A 16,803-nucleotide genomic window follows, 5' to 3' on the forward strand; every position below is an offset into this window, starting at 1 on the left:
CAGGAAGACCCCCTGGAGAAGGAAATGGCAACCCACTCTAGTACTCTTGCCTGAAAAATTCCATGGATGGAGGAGCCTGGTGGGCTACAGTCCATGGGGTCACAAAGAGTCGGATACGACTGAGCGACTTCACTTCACTTTAACTATTTCCAGAAAACCCTTGATATTCACAACTTAAAAAGAATCGTCCATTTTAAGCAGGTACCTTTTGAAAATGTGGAAGTTTGATTCACATCAGTCAGTTCAGTTCAGTCGTTCAGTGGACGGAACTGAACCAACTTATTGCAACCCCATGGACCACAGCACGCCAGGCTTCCCTGTCCATCACCAACACCCGGAGCTTACTCAAAACTCATGTCCATCAAGTCGGGGATGCCATTCAACTATCTCACCCTCTGTCATCCCCTTCTCCTCCCACCTTCAATCTTTCCCAGCACCAGGGTCTTTTCAGATGAGTCAGTTCTTCCTATCAGGTGGCCAAAGTATTGGAGTTTCAGCTTCAGCATCAGTCCTTCCAATGAATATTCAGGACTGATTTCATTTAGGATGGACTGGTTGGATTTCCTTGCAGTCCAAGACACTCTCAAGAGTCTTCTCCAACACAATTCAAAGCATCAATTCTTTGGCACTCAGCTTTCTTTATAGTCCAACTCTCACATCCATACATGACTACTGGACAAAACAAAGCCTTGACTAGACAGACCTTTGTTGGCCAAGTAACGTCTCTGTTATTTAATAGGATATATAGGCTGGTCACAGCTTTTCTTCCAAGGAGCAAGTGTCTTTTAATTTCATGGCTGCAGTCACCATCTGCAATGATTTTGGAGCCCAAAATAATAAAGTCTCTCACTGTTTCCATTGTTTCCCCAACTATTTGCCATGAAGTGATGGGACAAGATGCTGTGATCTTAGTTTTCTGAATGTTGAGTTTTAAGCCAATTTTTTCAATCTCCTCTTGCACTTTCATCAAGAGGCTCTTTAGTTCTTCCTCACTTTCTGCCATAAGGGTGTTGTCATCTGCATATCTGAGGTTATTGATATTTCTCCCGGCAATCTTGATTCCAGCTTGTGTTTCTTCCAGCCCAACGTTTCTCATGATGTACTCTGAATATAAGTTAAATAAGCAGGGTGACAATATACAACCTTGATGTTCTCCTGTCCCAATTTGGAACCAGACTGTTGTTCCATGTCCAGTTCTAATTGCTGCTTTCTGACCTGCATGCAAATTTCTCAGGAGGCAGGCCAGGTGGTCTGGTATTCCCAACTCTTTAAGAATTTTCCAGTTTGTTGTGATCCACACAGTCAAAGGCTTTGGTGTAGTAAATAAAGCAGAAGTAGCTGTTTTTCTGGAACTCTCTTGCTTTTTCAATGATCCAATGGATGTTGGCAATTTGACCTCTGGTTCCTCTGCCTTTTCTAAATCCAGCTTGAACATCTGGAAGTTCATGGTTCACGTACTGTTGAAGCCTGGCTTGGAGAATTTGGAGCATTATTTTGCTAGCGCGTGAGATGAGTGCAATTGTGAGGTAGTTTGAACATTCTTTGGCATTGCCTTTCTTTGGGATTGGAATGAAGACTCACCTTTTCCAGTCCTGTGGCCACTGCTGAGTTTTCCAAATTTGATGGCCTATTGAGTACAGCACTTTCACAGCATCATCTTTTATGATTTGAAATAGCTCAACTGGAATTCCATCACCTCCGCTAGCTTTGTTTGTAGAGATGCTTCCTAAGACCCACTTGACTTCACATCCTAGGATGTCTGGCTATAGGTGAGTGATCACACCACTGTGGTTATCTGGGTCATGAAGATCTTTTCTGTATAGTTCTTCTGTGTATTCTTGCCACCTCTTCTCTTTGATTCACATACAAAATGTAAAATATATAAACACTGAACTCTGTCTCTAAGCCATATAATCAAACAATTATTCTTTGTTGCATAATTAAATAAACATGATTAATGAAAACATAATTATGTTAAATTCAAATGTGTCCCTTAGAGTATTAGATAATAATAAGCTAATGAAAACTTGTTAGCAGAGAATTTAAATGCTTTCACATTTTTGCAGTATGGTTTATGTGTCACTGAAAGGCAATGCTAATAATTAAGGCTTAGTTTTGTAGTCAGCTAATAAATTTTTTTTTGTAAGTGATTTTCCCAGGATTATTTTGATTGAATTATTTTTTTCCTCGTCTTCCCTCTTGCTGTATTGCTTTGTAATAGTAATACTCATCTTCTAGGGCTCAGAATCTCTTGGAGGGTTTATTAAACACAGACTGATAGGTTCCATCTCAGGGTTTCTGACTGACCAGGTGTGTGTTTGGGGAGGGGGGGAGCGGCCCTGAGTATCTGGGTTTCTGAAAAGTCCCCTGTGATGTTGACGTGGCTGATCTGTGCCTATATTTTGAGAATCACTGCTCTAAAGCACCTAAATTATATTTCCCGGAATATTCTCCTCAGGCAAAATGGAGTCATGAAAAATGTATTATGTAATAGAAACACAAAAACATGGCTTTAAAAAATTTCTTTTTTCTTAATGTTTTGACTCTATTTCTAATGTAATCACTAATACTAGTTTCTAGAACAATTAACCACATGTGAGTCATCAAATTATATTTTATGAGGCATATTCAACATGTATTTTGACAGATTTTTTTTAAGCCTAAAGTGACTAAATTATAATACAGATATGTAACCACTTAAAAATCGTGTATCTAGTAACAGTTTAACTAAAATTTTAAATGATAATAACTTGAGCTCAATTGAAGAGGTTACTAAAGAGATAAAATTCAAAATTTGCTTTTAGAAACCCGGACTTTTAAGCTTCTCTTCATCTGAAACCATCCACATCATGCTTTAGCCCGTTATTGTACAGTCCCATGAACTGTTTCAAGATTTGTTTAAAAAGAATCAAGCTTGAAAACAAAGAAGAGGTGGCAGAGAGTACAAGGACCTGCAAAGCCAGAAACATTTGCTGGCTGATCCTTTACAGAAGTTTGCCATGCCCCACTCAGCAGAACCATGTAGCGATTATTACTGGACCTGGCTCCTGATGGTTAAGCAGTAAGAATGAACTCACAACCAGACTTTTTTTTTTAATATAATATAATATAAATAACTATAGAAATTAGTTTTCTATAACTGAAAAATCAAAAATCCTATTTTATATAGGAAATCACAAATGCCATTATTTTTGTTGACTTTCCTATTACATAATTCAATATACTCTGATTATTCTTGAATATATATTTTATGAGGTAAAGAATAGGTCAATATTTCTGCTCCTGGCTATATATTCCTGTGTATAATATAAAAGACTGGTTTCTATACAGTCTTCCACAGCTTCAAATTCTACTTTGGCAAGGATTTTGCTTTGGCATAATGAAATTTTCTTATTAAAAGACCACTTCTTTCCATCTTCCCTATCCCCCAACCCCAAACTAATTTCTGTCCATTCCACAAGCACAGCTTTATTTTCAGTTGATGCTGATGCAAATATCGCAAACTCTGCTGGATGCTGGGACAAAACAGGAGGGGACAGACATGGCCCATCCCTCCTGGAACTGACAGTTCTTCCCTCACTTTCTCATTTCTACTACCATGAAAAAACAGATTGCACCTGTAATATCGAATGTCTTACTGTGGGTTTCTAGGAAACTACAGTGACAAGGAAATGTCTTAGAGCTCAGGATGGAGATAGGAGAAACATAGACTCTTCTCTGGTGAAAGGGTTTGGAAAGAAAGAATGCAAAGAATCAAGGTCATCTAGATATCAAACTATCACAGAACAAATACTCTTTATACAGAATTTACACATAGGCATTGGAAAGTCGCCAACCATGGTTCAAAAACTGGGCTGCAGTGTTAACCAAGAAGCCCTCCAGGTAAGCCCACCCAACAATTAAGAATACACATGATCACACAGAATATTCAGATTGGAAACTCAGTTATAATAAGCCTCATCAAACAGAATTTATTTTATAAAATATCATTCACTACCAAGTATTCATAAACTAATCGGAATATTTGAAAACAAATTGGCAAGTCAATATATATGTATATTTTAAAATTTAGCACTAAATACTGAAACATGATTTGTAAAAGCTATAGATTTAAAAATGCAAAAATTTTAAAGATAGTCATATTTTGGGATAGAGAGTATTTTGCTCAGTAAGTCAGCAGTAATGAGCTCTCCAAATATGAATGGGGGAGAACCGTAGGTGGTCCTCCTTGAGTTTAATCTCCGCTAAGTAGAGGCTCCCTTGAGCTTCAAATCACCAATCATGCCATGACCTGCAGAAGCCAGCTTTCATGTCTCAGGGCTTACTGGTGATGAATGCTAAGATGAACTCGTTTCCACCAGCCCACTAAGCATAAAATTGTTGTTATTGTACTCCTATAAGAACAAATCAAATGCTATATGCCCACAACTAATACAAATAATCCACTAAATTTATTTGAATGAAAACACCAAAATAATGCATTAAATTACCACTTAGCATCATACTTAACTTTTACAAGAAATCCTCATATTTATAAAATGCTTTTGTATATAATTCAATTATTTAAACAATTCGGGTACTTGACACAGAAGTCACTCATTATGTGTTGAAACAGAAAGCAATGGTTCCCTCTATGTAAGAGTACAGAACATACATTCCAAAAGGAGTAGGGGAAATGTGATATTTAGCTGAAAAATAGGAAGTGTTTTTCCAATGTCACATGTTATAAACATTTGCTTTATTAACTGAGGCTATATTTTGATAAATGTATCAGTAACAATATTATTAAAGAAAACCCCACATATGCTTGCCATTTTGTCAGTAAGGAGAATAAGTTAATGCTGATACATTTAGAGCCTCTGATCTGGTCCCACAAAAGCCCTTCATTACATAGAACAGTTGCTCAGAGACATTAAGATCAGGTTTATAAACATTGACACATGGTGTGGTTGTTACATAGAACATTTTTCACTGCAACAATCAACATTTTTTTTTAAGTAAAATAAACACACGGTTTTAAAACAGGCAAGTACATGTTCTATTCCCTTCTTCTCTTCCCTCTTAACTCATTTGATTTTCAATGAATGATTTGACACAGGACAGAAGTGCCACATGGATGACTGTAGACCCCAATGGGGGTCCCCATTCTGTGCCTATCTAGGCTACATTTCTGAATTCATGAACTATGCCCCTCATTTCTTCTCCCCTCCTTTCCTCTCTGCCTTTCTTCCCTCTCTCACTCCAGCAATAAACACAGTGATGAACATAAAGTTGCATTACAATTGTGGGGCTGATATGATGCAGTACGACAAGGGAAGACTTGAGTCGACTCTGAATATGAACGTGTGGAGTCAGAGCCAACGGCAGGAGAGACTCAAAAGACGACCAGCAGCTTCACTAAAGAAATGATGGCGAAATGTGGAGAATTATCCAGATGTCTGTGGAGAAGGCAATGGCACCCCACTCCAGTACTCTTGCCTGGAGAATCCCAGGGATGGGGGAGCCTGGGAGGCTGCAGTCCATGGGGTCGCTAGGAGTCAGACACGACTGAGCGACTTCACTTTCACTTTTCACTTTCATGCATTGGAGAAGGAATTGGCAACCCACTCCAGCATTCTTGCCTGGAGAATCCCATGGAGGGAGGAGCCTGGTGGGCTGCCATCTATGGGGTTGCACAGAGTCGGACACGACTGAAGTGACTTAGCAGTAGCAGCAGCAGCCAGATATGTGGGGCTTCAGAGACCTGTATCAAGGATGTCAACTTGGAATTGGTCAGACTGTATGTAAATGTTGAAAACATGAAATGGGATGAAAGCTCAGAGACCAGTTTTGGGTAGAATATAGAGTCTAGAACAAGTACATAGGAAATGTTAACATTGAATGGATGGGAATGCTAGAGAGGGGAGGGGCAGGGGAAAGTGAGGAATCCCATGCCAGACCCTGGCCTTGGTGGGTAGGTCAGTAGGGACTCTAAGAAGACCTGACACTTTCCACTTTTACTCTAGAAATGGGGGAAGGGCTTTTCAGTTAGTGAAAATATATATGCCAAGCCAAGAAGCCATGAAAATACGCAGTGTTTATAGGAATAGTAAATATCACTGTAAATGGAATGTAAAAAGATGAAACTGAAAAGAAATAAGCAATCTGGACATTCTCTCACTAACAACAGGGCAGAGGAAGCACACATGAAAAAAGAGAATAATTATCACTTTGAGCTATAAACCAAATCACATTAAGTTACTGCCAAAAATAAAAATGCAAAGTGCTACACTGGAATCATTATTAATAATAAGAATGAAGACAAAGCAGAGCCACTAGTATTGAGGAATATATTTTGTGTTGTTTTACAAGTGATGATTATTTCCTGTTTGCATTTTTATGCTAGGAGTCCCTTGTGCCCAGCAGTTCATGTTTGCTGAATTTAGGAGGCAGGCAGGGTCCAAGACAGCTGTACAGTCAACTGGCCCTTCCAGGCACCAGACACGCAGCTTTGATCTCCCTGGTACTGACCTCCAACCCAAGAAACTGGAGTAGTAGCTCCTCACCAAGAACATCAAGCTAACGGCAAATCCCCATCAAAGAACATGTTCTGCTTTGAAGTCGGTAAACCTGAAGTTGCTTCCAGAGTAAATGGGAGAAGGAGACATTAATTTCATGGGATCAAAGAGAAACTCTAAATATCAGGCATCATGGCCATCACAGCAGTGAGCACTCTGACAGACCCCAGAACCAAAAGGATGGAAGGAAATGATCAGCAGAAAGAGGGAGGCAACCCGGCATCATCTATGCTGAATGGTCCATGGACTCATAAACACTAGAGAGTGAGGTGGGGTTAGGAAGCAGAGCCAAATAGAACATGCCATTAGGAAGGGGTATGGAACAGAGGCTAAAGGTGACCCTTGAGTGTGGGATGGGTGGCGTGGGTGAGCCTCAGCTCCAGAACCACCCATTGTCTGTGGGGGGGTTATCAAAGTGGAACTGATATCTCCACTGTTCCACAACTCATGCCCACATCCATCCCTGCACCACAAGAACACTAAATTTCTACTCCCCCAGTTTATATATGTCATTTCATCTTATAAGCACCATCCCTACCCCCGTCTCACTGCCCACGACCTTTACTTTGAAAATTGAATGTCAAAAAGTTTCCTTTTCCAACCCAACCCCTCTATTCCCCATGCCCCATGATCATGTTACAATATGTTATATTTGCTTTGTATAATTTTATGACTTCTCATAAACTCCTGACAAAGAAATAAATAATCTCAGAAGCATCCTCCACATACAATCCAGTTCTCTGCAGATAAATAAATTCATATATGACAGGTGAGGGAATAAAGAAATCAATGTCTGAATAGTATGGTAGTCGTGAATACAAAATGAGGAAAAAAGACAGTTTTAAATCTTAGATCCAATATGTAATAGCTCTCGCAAACATCTACTTTCTCAAAGGTTTGGTTTCTTTCTTTTCTGAAACAGTGAGGTTACTACTATACTGAATTCATTTGGTTAGAGTGGGAGTTGAATGAGAAAATGTTGCAGGAGGTCGGATCTGACATATTAAATATCCTGTGTGTGGTATATCTTATGGTCACACTTCTCTACAAAGGGACAGAATGAAGTAGGACAAAAACCCCAAGATGTTCCCAGCCAACTGATTCTTCAGGTCAATCTTCCAGTTTTCTAGAAGATTATATTTTAAATTAATTTTTTTTAATTTTTGTGTTCACTTAAAAAATACCAGTATATTCTAGACCTTCAAAATGGCAGCTGTAGATTTGATCCCCCATGTATTTCATGGAATGCTTTTATGCTTGTTTTTATGCTCAGATTGACTGCCAGCATCTTTTCTTTCATTGTCAGTGGGGAAAAGCCAGAAGACATAAAACATAAATGATGCTCAAAAGAAGTTTCCACAGCGACGCAAGTAGAGAGAAAAGTGAGTCCCCATGGGGACCAGGGAACACGGGGACAGCTGTTCTCACCTGTGTTCCTACAGGAGGATCGTTCCAGCAGCAGAAGACAGAACCATCAATCACAATAAATATAACTGCTCTTGATTTGAGCTTTGTTCATTTTATGAAGTGCCCACTCTATAACAGGTACTCAGCTAACCTCTGAGAATCTAAGATTTAAAGGCTCATTTCTGGTCCTCCTCTGAAGTCAACCTTAAAATAACTGTAATATTATCAAGACTTTCCATAAAACCAGTGCTGCCTGCACAGATATTTAAAAAGCTGAAAAAGTCAAGTTCCACTTTCAATTTGGTGTTTAGAACACAACACTCCATCAAAAACTTCATTTGAGGAATAAGCACCACTTACTGTAGGCACATCCATACACTTCAATCCGCATCCCAATCCTGCCTTTGGGATTCCAGGTTAAGGGCAGGAAGCGCAGGAATCTGGCTTGGAAGGTCGGCTGGAGTCTATAGTGTACCACGCTGTCTGCATTTGTGTTTCCTGGAAAACCCTGAGAGAAAACGGAGAAAGGAATCAATGTGTCTGCATAATACCATCTTCCTGCTCTCACCTCACAGACTAATAATGAGCAAACGATCCTTCACTTTGTTAGTATGCAAATTCATGGCTACTTTAGAGCAACTCTGCTAACATTTGAGGCATGTGACAATCTCTCTTCAATGCCTGGATTAGTCATCATCATCTAAACTTCCCTTATTTGTAGGGTAGTTTAAGCTTCAATGGCACCATTAAACTGGCTATAAACCTGCTGCTTTCAAAGACTTGCTTTTAGAAAGTTGCTCAGCCCCCACCTAAATCATTTCCTAATCTCCAAGTAGTCAAGACACACAGCCTCACTTCCAGGACAAACAAGCACAATGTCAGCTTGAAGGATGTACAAAAGGAATCCTAGACCCTAAAATTTGAGAGGTGGGGGGGATCTGACCAGTGTTCTAGTTCAAAATCCTTAACTTATAAATGCAAAAATGTTAATTACTTAGACATGTCCGACTCTTTGCAACCCCAGGAACTGTAGCCTACCAGGGGATTTCCCAGGCAAGAATACTGGAGTGGGTTGCCATGCCCTCCTCCAGGGGCTCTTACCGACCAAGGGATTGAACCTGCGTCTCCTGCGTTGCAGGCAGATTCTTCACTGGTGAGCCACCAATGCAAAACTCAAGCCTAAGAAAATGAAGAGTCTGTGCCGGCAGGATAGCTATTCTCCACTGTGACCAGGATGAGGTCATGGGAATTAAAATTTTGATCTGTGTTCACTGTGCTTTGTCAGGCTGCCCCAAGTTATCTGCATTTAGGAGGTGCTTGGGGAAACACAGCAACGCCACCTGCCACAGATAAGAAGTGTGATTTCTCACCGCGGGCATCTGGCTTCACGCTAGAAGGGGTCAGCATGAGGGCAAAGAAACTTGTTATAAGGAGTATGGTGTTCCTTTTAATGTAAATATCAGAAGGTAGGGAAACCAAAAAATGGATGATGTTGTTGTATACACATACATCGATTAGAGATATGTTACTAATGATACTAATGACTTATTCATTTTAAAAAGACTTACATGTAGGCGATAAAGCTTGCATAAACACAGTACAATCTCCAACACACAGGAAGTGCATTCCAATGCAACTTCTCCAGTCATCCTGGCAAACCTCTCTTTAATACTCTTTACTGTTCTGCTGTTCAGTCACTTAGTTGTACCTGGCTCTTTGCGACCCCATGGACTGTAGCCTGCCAGGCTCCTCTGTCCATGGGATTTCCCAGGCAAGAACACTGAAGTGGGTTGCTTGCTTCAGGTGATCTTCCTGACCCAGGGGTTAAATCCACTTCTCCTGCTCGGCAGGTGAATTCTTTACCACTTCCCAGGATTCCCACCTGGGAAGCCCAGAGTTTACTGTGCGTGAGCTAAAGCTAAGTCGTTTCAGTCATGTCTGACTCTTTGCGGCCCCATGGACTGTAGCCCCTGTATGCTCCTCTGTCCATGGAACTCTACAGACAAGAATACTGGAGTGGGTTGCCATTTCCTTCTCCAAAGGATCTTCCTAACCCAGAGATCAAACCTGCGTTTCCTGTGGCTCCTGGATTGCAAGTGTATTCTTTACCACTAAGCCCCTGGGGGAGCCCCAGAGTTTACTGTACTTTAAAAAATGATGGGTGGGTTTCAGATGAAATGAATCTAGCTGCCTCCTATTATAGAATCTACTTCCCTCTCACCTCTGCCATCTTGCCAATCTTGGTACATTAACAACTGTACATCAATCTCTGTCCTGAAGTTTCATGACAATTTGAAAGACCATCACAAGTCATCTGTAAAGAATTCCTTTGTCTCTGCCTTCAAAGAGAAACCATGTGAAACCAGCAGGATCACACGGGACCTTCCTGGAAGAGACTCCCCTGCACCATGCCCTCCACTTGTCTCCTGTCCATAGAGAAACTTAGCTTCCCAGGCCCTCCCCGAGTTCCAAGAGTAAATTTAATCATAGAAGTGAAAAAAAAAAAAAAAGAAAAGAAAAAACACCAAATAAAGCAAAATAACAAGTTTAGCCATTAAAGACCTCCAGTACCTCCTCAAGGGTCACAGATGATATTTTGAGCCATGTCCTTTGAGCTGTTTTGAAAATATAAAAACCTCCACCAGGTGGAAGAAGTTAACTGTACATGCTGCCCATAAGCACATAGATCCCAGACTGGTTGGAATCAGAAGGTTGATGATGTTGACTCTTGATTATCTCATCACCAACCAATCAGAAGAATGTCCATGAGCTGGTCACATACCTCACAACCCCCTTTCCTTACCTGTCTTTAAAAATCTTCCCCTGAAAGCCACTGGGGAGTTTGGGTCTTTTTAAAAATGCATATATATTTATTTTTAATGGAAGTATAATTGGTTCACAGTATTGTGTTGGTTTCTGCCCAACATCAACATGGTGTGAGTCTTCTGAGTCATTCAGCAAATTCTCATTGGCTGTCTATTGTATATATGTTAACATATGTTTGCATGTTACTCTCTCCAAACATCCCACCCGCTCCTTCCTCCCACCCACACTGTGTCCGTAAGTCTGTTCTCTATGTCTGTCTCCACTGCTGCCCTGCAAATAATTTCATCAGTACCATCTTTCCAGATTTCATATATATAATATTAATCACTCCTTAAGCACTACCTCCCGGGACTCCTTGCTTGGGACCCTGCAATTAATGCTTTACTTTCCTTCGCCACAACTCAATGTCAGTAGATTGGATTTACTGCATGTGGGCAAGTGGACCGAAGTTTGGTTAGGTAATGCAATTGGACCTGACCAGTTTAAGCTCTGAAAACAAAGTGTAAGGTCTCTTAGGTATATGTGTCTCTTTTGAAAACTACTGTCAAATGTTAAAGCTATCTAAATTCCACCAATTTTTTGGAACCAATAGCCAAAACATAAAACGTAGAGTTATTTTGGGGTGGGCTACCTTCAAATTCTGCACTCTTTGATCTCACAAAATTTTATTAATCAGAAATCAAAGATGTCACATAACAGACCTCCATTTAATAATAATAAATTCATGGAACAAAAAGAGGTTGATGCTTTCTCATGCTCACTTGCAGCAGAGGGACAAACCCACCTAACCTGCCATGCAGTTAACACAAACAGCCAGATGCATTTATGCCCCCAGAGAGCAAGACTCCTTAAATCAACCAGGAATGGTCTCTGCCTAGTTATTTAGCTTTGCAGAATGATGGGCCAGGTTTAACAACCAGATCAAACCAAGCCAAATTGGTAATCAAGCTTGTGAACTGTCACCACCAGGGAGATTTCCTTGGTATAAACAAATGGAAATAAGAAAAGAGAAGACTCAAATGTAACGAGAATGCATATTCCAGAGGTTGTGGTGCTGCCTCTTGGCTAATGAATGAAATGACACCATAAGGTCACTTGATTATTTATCTTGTTCAATGAAAGTAAAATCTTTGACCTAAATCATCTTTTCTTTCCAATGTTAACAACTGCTATGCCAAAATCAGGTAAACCCTTTTCACCACCTCTCTACTCCAAAGAAGAACTCAAGAACATCCACCCCCCAACTTTATATTGGACCCCAGGCTGATATGCGTAGAAGTAGCATTTTCTCAGCTCCACCACTGCCTAGGATGTGGTACTAAGCTGATATTGTCTGTTGCAAATCACAGTTCTTTTGTCTACAAAACCAGTTTGATAAAATGTACTCTAAAGTTTGGAGTACTAATTGAGAAAAATGTCTGAAATGGAAGCCACTCACGGCCTACCTATAGGTAAATGCTCCAGAAGTCACGGCTGCAAGGACTACGGCTGTGGCTGATATTGGGTTATTATTGTTGCATCTGGCAGAGACAGCTCATCTGTCAGACTCTGCAAGCTGTTCTTAATATTTTATCTGAGGTTCAATATCTAAGCACTTGCCTGTGTGTGCTCAGTCGTGTCAACTCTTCGTGACCCCATGGACTGTAGCCCGCCAGGCTCTTCAGTCCATGGAATTTTCCAGGAAAGAATCCTGGAGTAGGTTGCCATTTCCTACTCCATAATATCTATGACATCCAGGTAAACTGGAAAGGAACATCACTTTCTACATTCACTATAATTCCAACATTATGATTGAAGCCAAGAAGTAAAGTTGATATTTATTTTAGCACAGCTAGGAAATGAAATTATTTCCTAGGAAAGCTATTTAATTTTTTAAACTTTCCTTATACATTATTACTTCTTTCTGAAGGACTCTTTTATTGAATACAAACTGTATTTCAGATTGCTATGATGGTAATACTCTACAACAAAAGGGATTTCTCTTTTTGTTTTATTGAAATTTAAGACAGAATACTCTTTGAGAAACACTTCAAGTGAGAATAATCAATGCTAATAGTCTATGAATAGAGGAGCTTAAGAATTTACTGTTTACAATTTCTGAGATCTGCATACAAAACATTCCCTATACGTGATTTTAATCCTAATCAATATTTGGATTGTATGTATGTATGTATACATACATGTAGGCTTCCTGGTAGCTCAGCTGGTAAAGAATCTGCCTGCAATTCAGGAGACCCTGGTTTGATTCCTGGGTCTGGAAGATCCCCTGGAGAAGGGATAGGCTACATACTCCAGTATTCATGGGCTTCCCTGGTGGCTCAATGGTAAAGAATCTGCCTGCAATGCAGGAGACCTGGGTTCAATCCCTGGTTTGGGAAGATCTGCAGGAGGAGGGCATGGCAACCCATTCCGATATTCTTGCCCAAAGAATTTTCATGGACAAAGGAGCCTGGTGGGTTATAGTCACAAAGAGTCAGGCATGACTGGGCGACCAAGCACAGCACACACATACCTGTACCCAGGTATGTCAGTATGTGACTGACTATCTTAGATCATTCTAATTTTAGGAAATTACATTATTTTGTCTTATATAGAGGACTTCTCTGGTGGCTCAAATGGTAAAGCGTCTGCCTACAATGCAGGAGACCTGGGTTCAATCCCTGGGTCAGGAAATATAGAACTATCAATAGTTCCTTTGCAAATAAATGATATATTTCTTTAAGATACAGAAATTTAAGTGAACTTAATTTGGAGTATAATGTATCTCTAGTAACACCCCACTCTGACATCTGGGGTTTATTACTGAAATGATCTCATATTTTTTTAGTACACTGACATTACTCTGTTTTAAATGTGGCATAATCTATCATCATATAATTTTGCTTCCATGTTTCCAGAACAGACGGAAATGTGCAGGCCAAGCACAGAATGTCAGGAACAAAGGCCTGTTCTTGCCCTGTTCTAACAAGTAACAAAATGAAGCCTGTAGGAATAAGACTCTTTACCAGCTGAGCTACTAAGGAAGCCACTGGAGCGGCGGCTGTGTGGTGCTGGAGCGACTTTGAGGAGATATCCCACGTCCAAAGACAAAGGATGAGCCGCAGCAAGACAGTAGGAGGGGTGAAATCACGTTTAGAGCCAAACCCCATAACCACTGGAGAAGCTCAGAAGGCTCAGACAAACCTTGTGCGCACCAGACCCGGGAGAAAGGGGCAGTGACCCCATAAGAGACGGACCCAGACAGGCCCGTGAGTGTCCAGGAGTCTCTGGCGGAGGCGTGGGGTGGGCGATGGCCTGCTGTATGGTTGGGGGCACTGAGTATAGCATTCATCACCATTATCTTCATCACCTCCACCATAGTTTGGCCTCAGGTCAAACAGCAGGGAGGGGACACAGACCCAACCTTCAACAGAAAATTGGATTCAAGATTTACTGAGCATGGCCCTGCCCATCAGAACAAGACCCAGTTTCCCCCTGAGTCAGTCTCTCCCATCAGAAAGCTTCCATAAGCCTCTTATCCTTCTCCATCAGAGGGCAGACAGACTTAAAACCACAATCACAGGAAACTAACCAATCTGATCACATGGACCACAGCCTTGTCTAACTCAATGAAACTATAAGCCATGCCATGTAGGGCCACCTAAGAAGGATGGGTCATAGTGGAGAGGTCTGACAAGATGTGGTCCACTGGAGAAGGGAATGGCAAACCACTTCAGTATTCTTGTCTTAAAACCCCATGAATAGTATGAAAAGGCAAAAATATGAGACATTGAAAGATGATCTCCCCCGGTCAGTAGGTGTCCAATACGCTACTGGAGATCAGTGGAGAACTAACTCCAGAAAGAATAAAAAGATGGAGCCAAAGAAAAACAACACCCACTTGAGGATGTCACTGGTGAAGGAAGTAAAGTCTGATGCTGTAAGAGCAATATTGCATAGGAACCTGGAATGTTAGGTCCATGAATCAAGGCAAATTGGCAATGGTCAAACAGGAGATGGCAAGAGTGAACATCGACATTTTAGGAATCAGTGAACTAAAATGGACTAGAATGGGTGAATTTAACTCAGATGACCATTATATCTACTACTGTGGGAAAGAATCCCTTAGAAGAAATGGAGTAGCCCTCATAGTCAACAAAAGAGTCCAAAAGGCAGTACTTGGATGCAATCTCAAAAACGACAGAGCAATCTCCGTTCATTTCCAATATCGTTTCCAATATAATTTTCAATATCGTTTTCAATATCACAGTAATCTAAGCCTATGCCCTTACCAATAATGCTGAAGAAGCTGAAGTTGAACAGTTCTATGAAGACCTACAAGACCTTTTAGAACTAACACCCAAAAAATATATCCTTTTCATTATAGGGGACTGGAATGCAAAAGTAGGAAGTCAAGAGATACCTGGAGTAAGGGGCAAATTTGGCCTTGGAGTACAGAATGAAGCAGGGCAAAGGCTAACAGAGTTTTGCCAAGAGAACACACTGGTCATAGCAAACACCCGCTTCCAACATAAAAGAAGACTCTACACATGGACATCACCAGATGGTCAACACTGAAATCAGATTCAATATATTCTTTGCAGCCAAAGATGGAGAAGCTCTATACTCTATACAGTCAGCAAAAACAAGAATGGGAGCTGACTGTGACTCAGATCATGAATTCATTATTGCCAAATTCATACTTAACTTGAATAAAGTTAAGTGGGGAAATAAAGTCTAGTGGGGAAAACCACTAGACCATTCAGATGTGACCTAAATCAAATCCTTTATGACTATACAGTGGACGTGACAAATAGATTCAAGTGATCAGATCTGATAGACAGAGAGCCTGAAGAACTATACATGGAGGTTCATGATATTGTACAGGAGGCAGTGATCAAGACCATCCCCAAGTAAAAGAAATGCAGAAAGGAAAAATGGCTGGCTCATGAGGCCTTACAAATAGCTATGAAAAGAAGAGAAGCTAAAGGTAAAGGAGAAAAGGAAAGATATACCTATTCGAATGCAGAGTTCCAAAGAAAAGCAAGGAGAGATAAGAAAGCCTTCCTCTGCAATTAATGCAAAGAAATAGAGGAAGACAATAGAAAGGGAAAGACTCTCTTCAAGAAAATTAGAGATACCAAGGGAACATTTCAGGCAAAGATGGGCACAATTAAGGACAGAAATGGTATGGACCTAAACAGAAGCAGAAGATATTAAGAAAAGGTGGCAAGAATACACAGAAGAACTAAACAAAAAATATCTTCATGACCCAGATAATCATGATGGTATGTTCACTGACTTAGAGTGAGACACCCTGGAATGCGAAGACAAGTGGGACTTAGGAAGCATCACTATGAACAAAGCTAGTGGAGGTGATGGAATTCCAGTTGAGCTATTTCAGATCCTGAAAGATGATGCTGTGAAAGTGCTGCACTCAATATGCCAGCAAATTTGGAAAACTCAGCAGTGGCCACAGGACTGGAAAAAGTCAGTCTTCATTCCAATCCCAAAGAAAGGCAATTGCAAAGAACGCTTAAACTACCTCACAATTGCACTCATCTCACACACTAGTAAAGTAATGCTCAAAATTCTCCAATCTAGACTTCAACAGGACGTGAACCATGGACTTCCAGATGTTCAAACTGGATTTAGAAAAGGCAGAGGAACCAGAGATCAAATTGGCAACATCTGCTGGATTATCAAAAAAGCAAGAGAGTTACAGAAAAGACATCTACTTCTGCTTTATTGACTATGCCAAAGCCTTTGACTGTGTGAACCACAACAAACTCTGGAGAATTCTCCAAGAGATGGAAATACCAGACCACCTGACCTGCATGCAAGTCAAGAAGCAACAGTTAGAACTGGATATGGAATAACAGACTGATTCCAAATCATGAAAGGAGTAAATCAGAGTTGTACATTGTCACCCTGCTTATTTAACTTATATGCAGAGTACATAATGAGAAACGCTGGACTGGATGAAGCATAAGCTGGAATCAAGATTGCCAGAAGAAATATCAATAGCCTCAGG

The 16,803-nt window shown here is 40.5% G+C and overlaps 1 protein-coding gene across 1 annotated transcript in view; it reads right to left on the bottom strand.

Annotated features, from left to right (window-relative positions):
* Window positions 1–16,803, bottom strand: part of LOC122430107 (contactin-associated protein-like 3) — a 191,998-nt gene that overhangs the window by 84,227 nt on the left and 90,968 nt on the right. The window contains exon 4 of the mRNA XM_043450906.1: window positions 8,325–8,472. Coding sequence (XP_043306841.1) covers window positions 8,325–8,472 — 148 coding nt within the window. The remainder of the gene's footprint in view (window positions 1–8,324; window positions 8,473–16,803) is intronic.

Source organism: Cervus canadensis, chromosome 28 (genome assembly GCF_019320065.1).
Source record: "Cervus canadensis isolate Bull #8, Minnesota chromosome 28, ASM1932006v1, whole genome shotgun sequence".
NCBI lineage: Eukaryota > Metazoa > Chordata > Mammalia > Artiodactyla > Cervidae > Cervus > Cervus canadensis.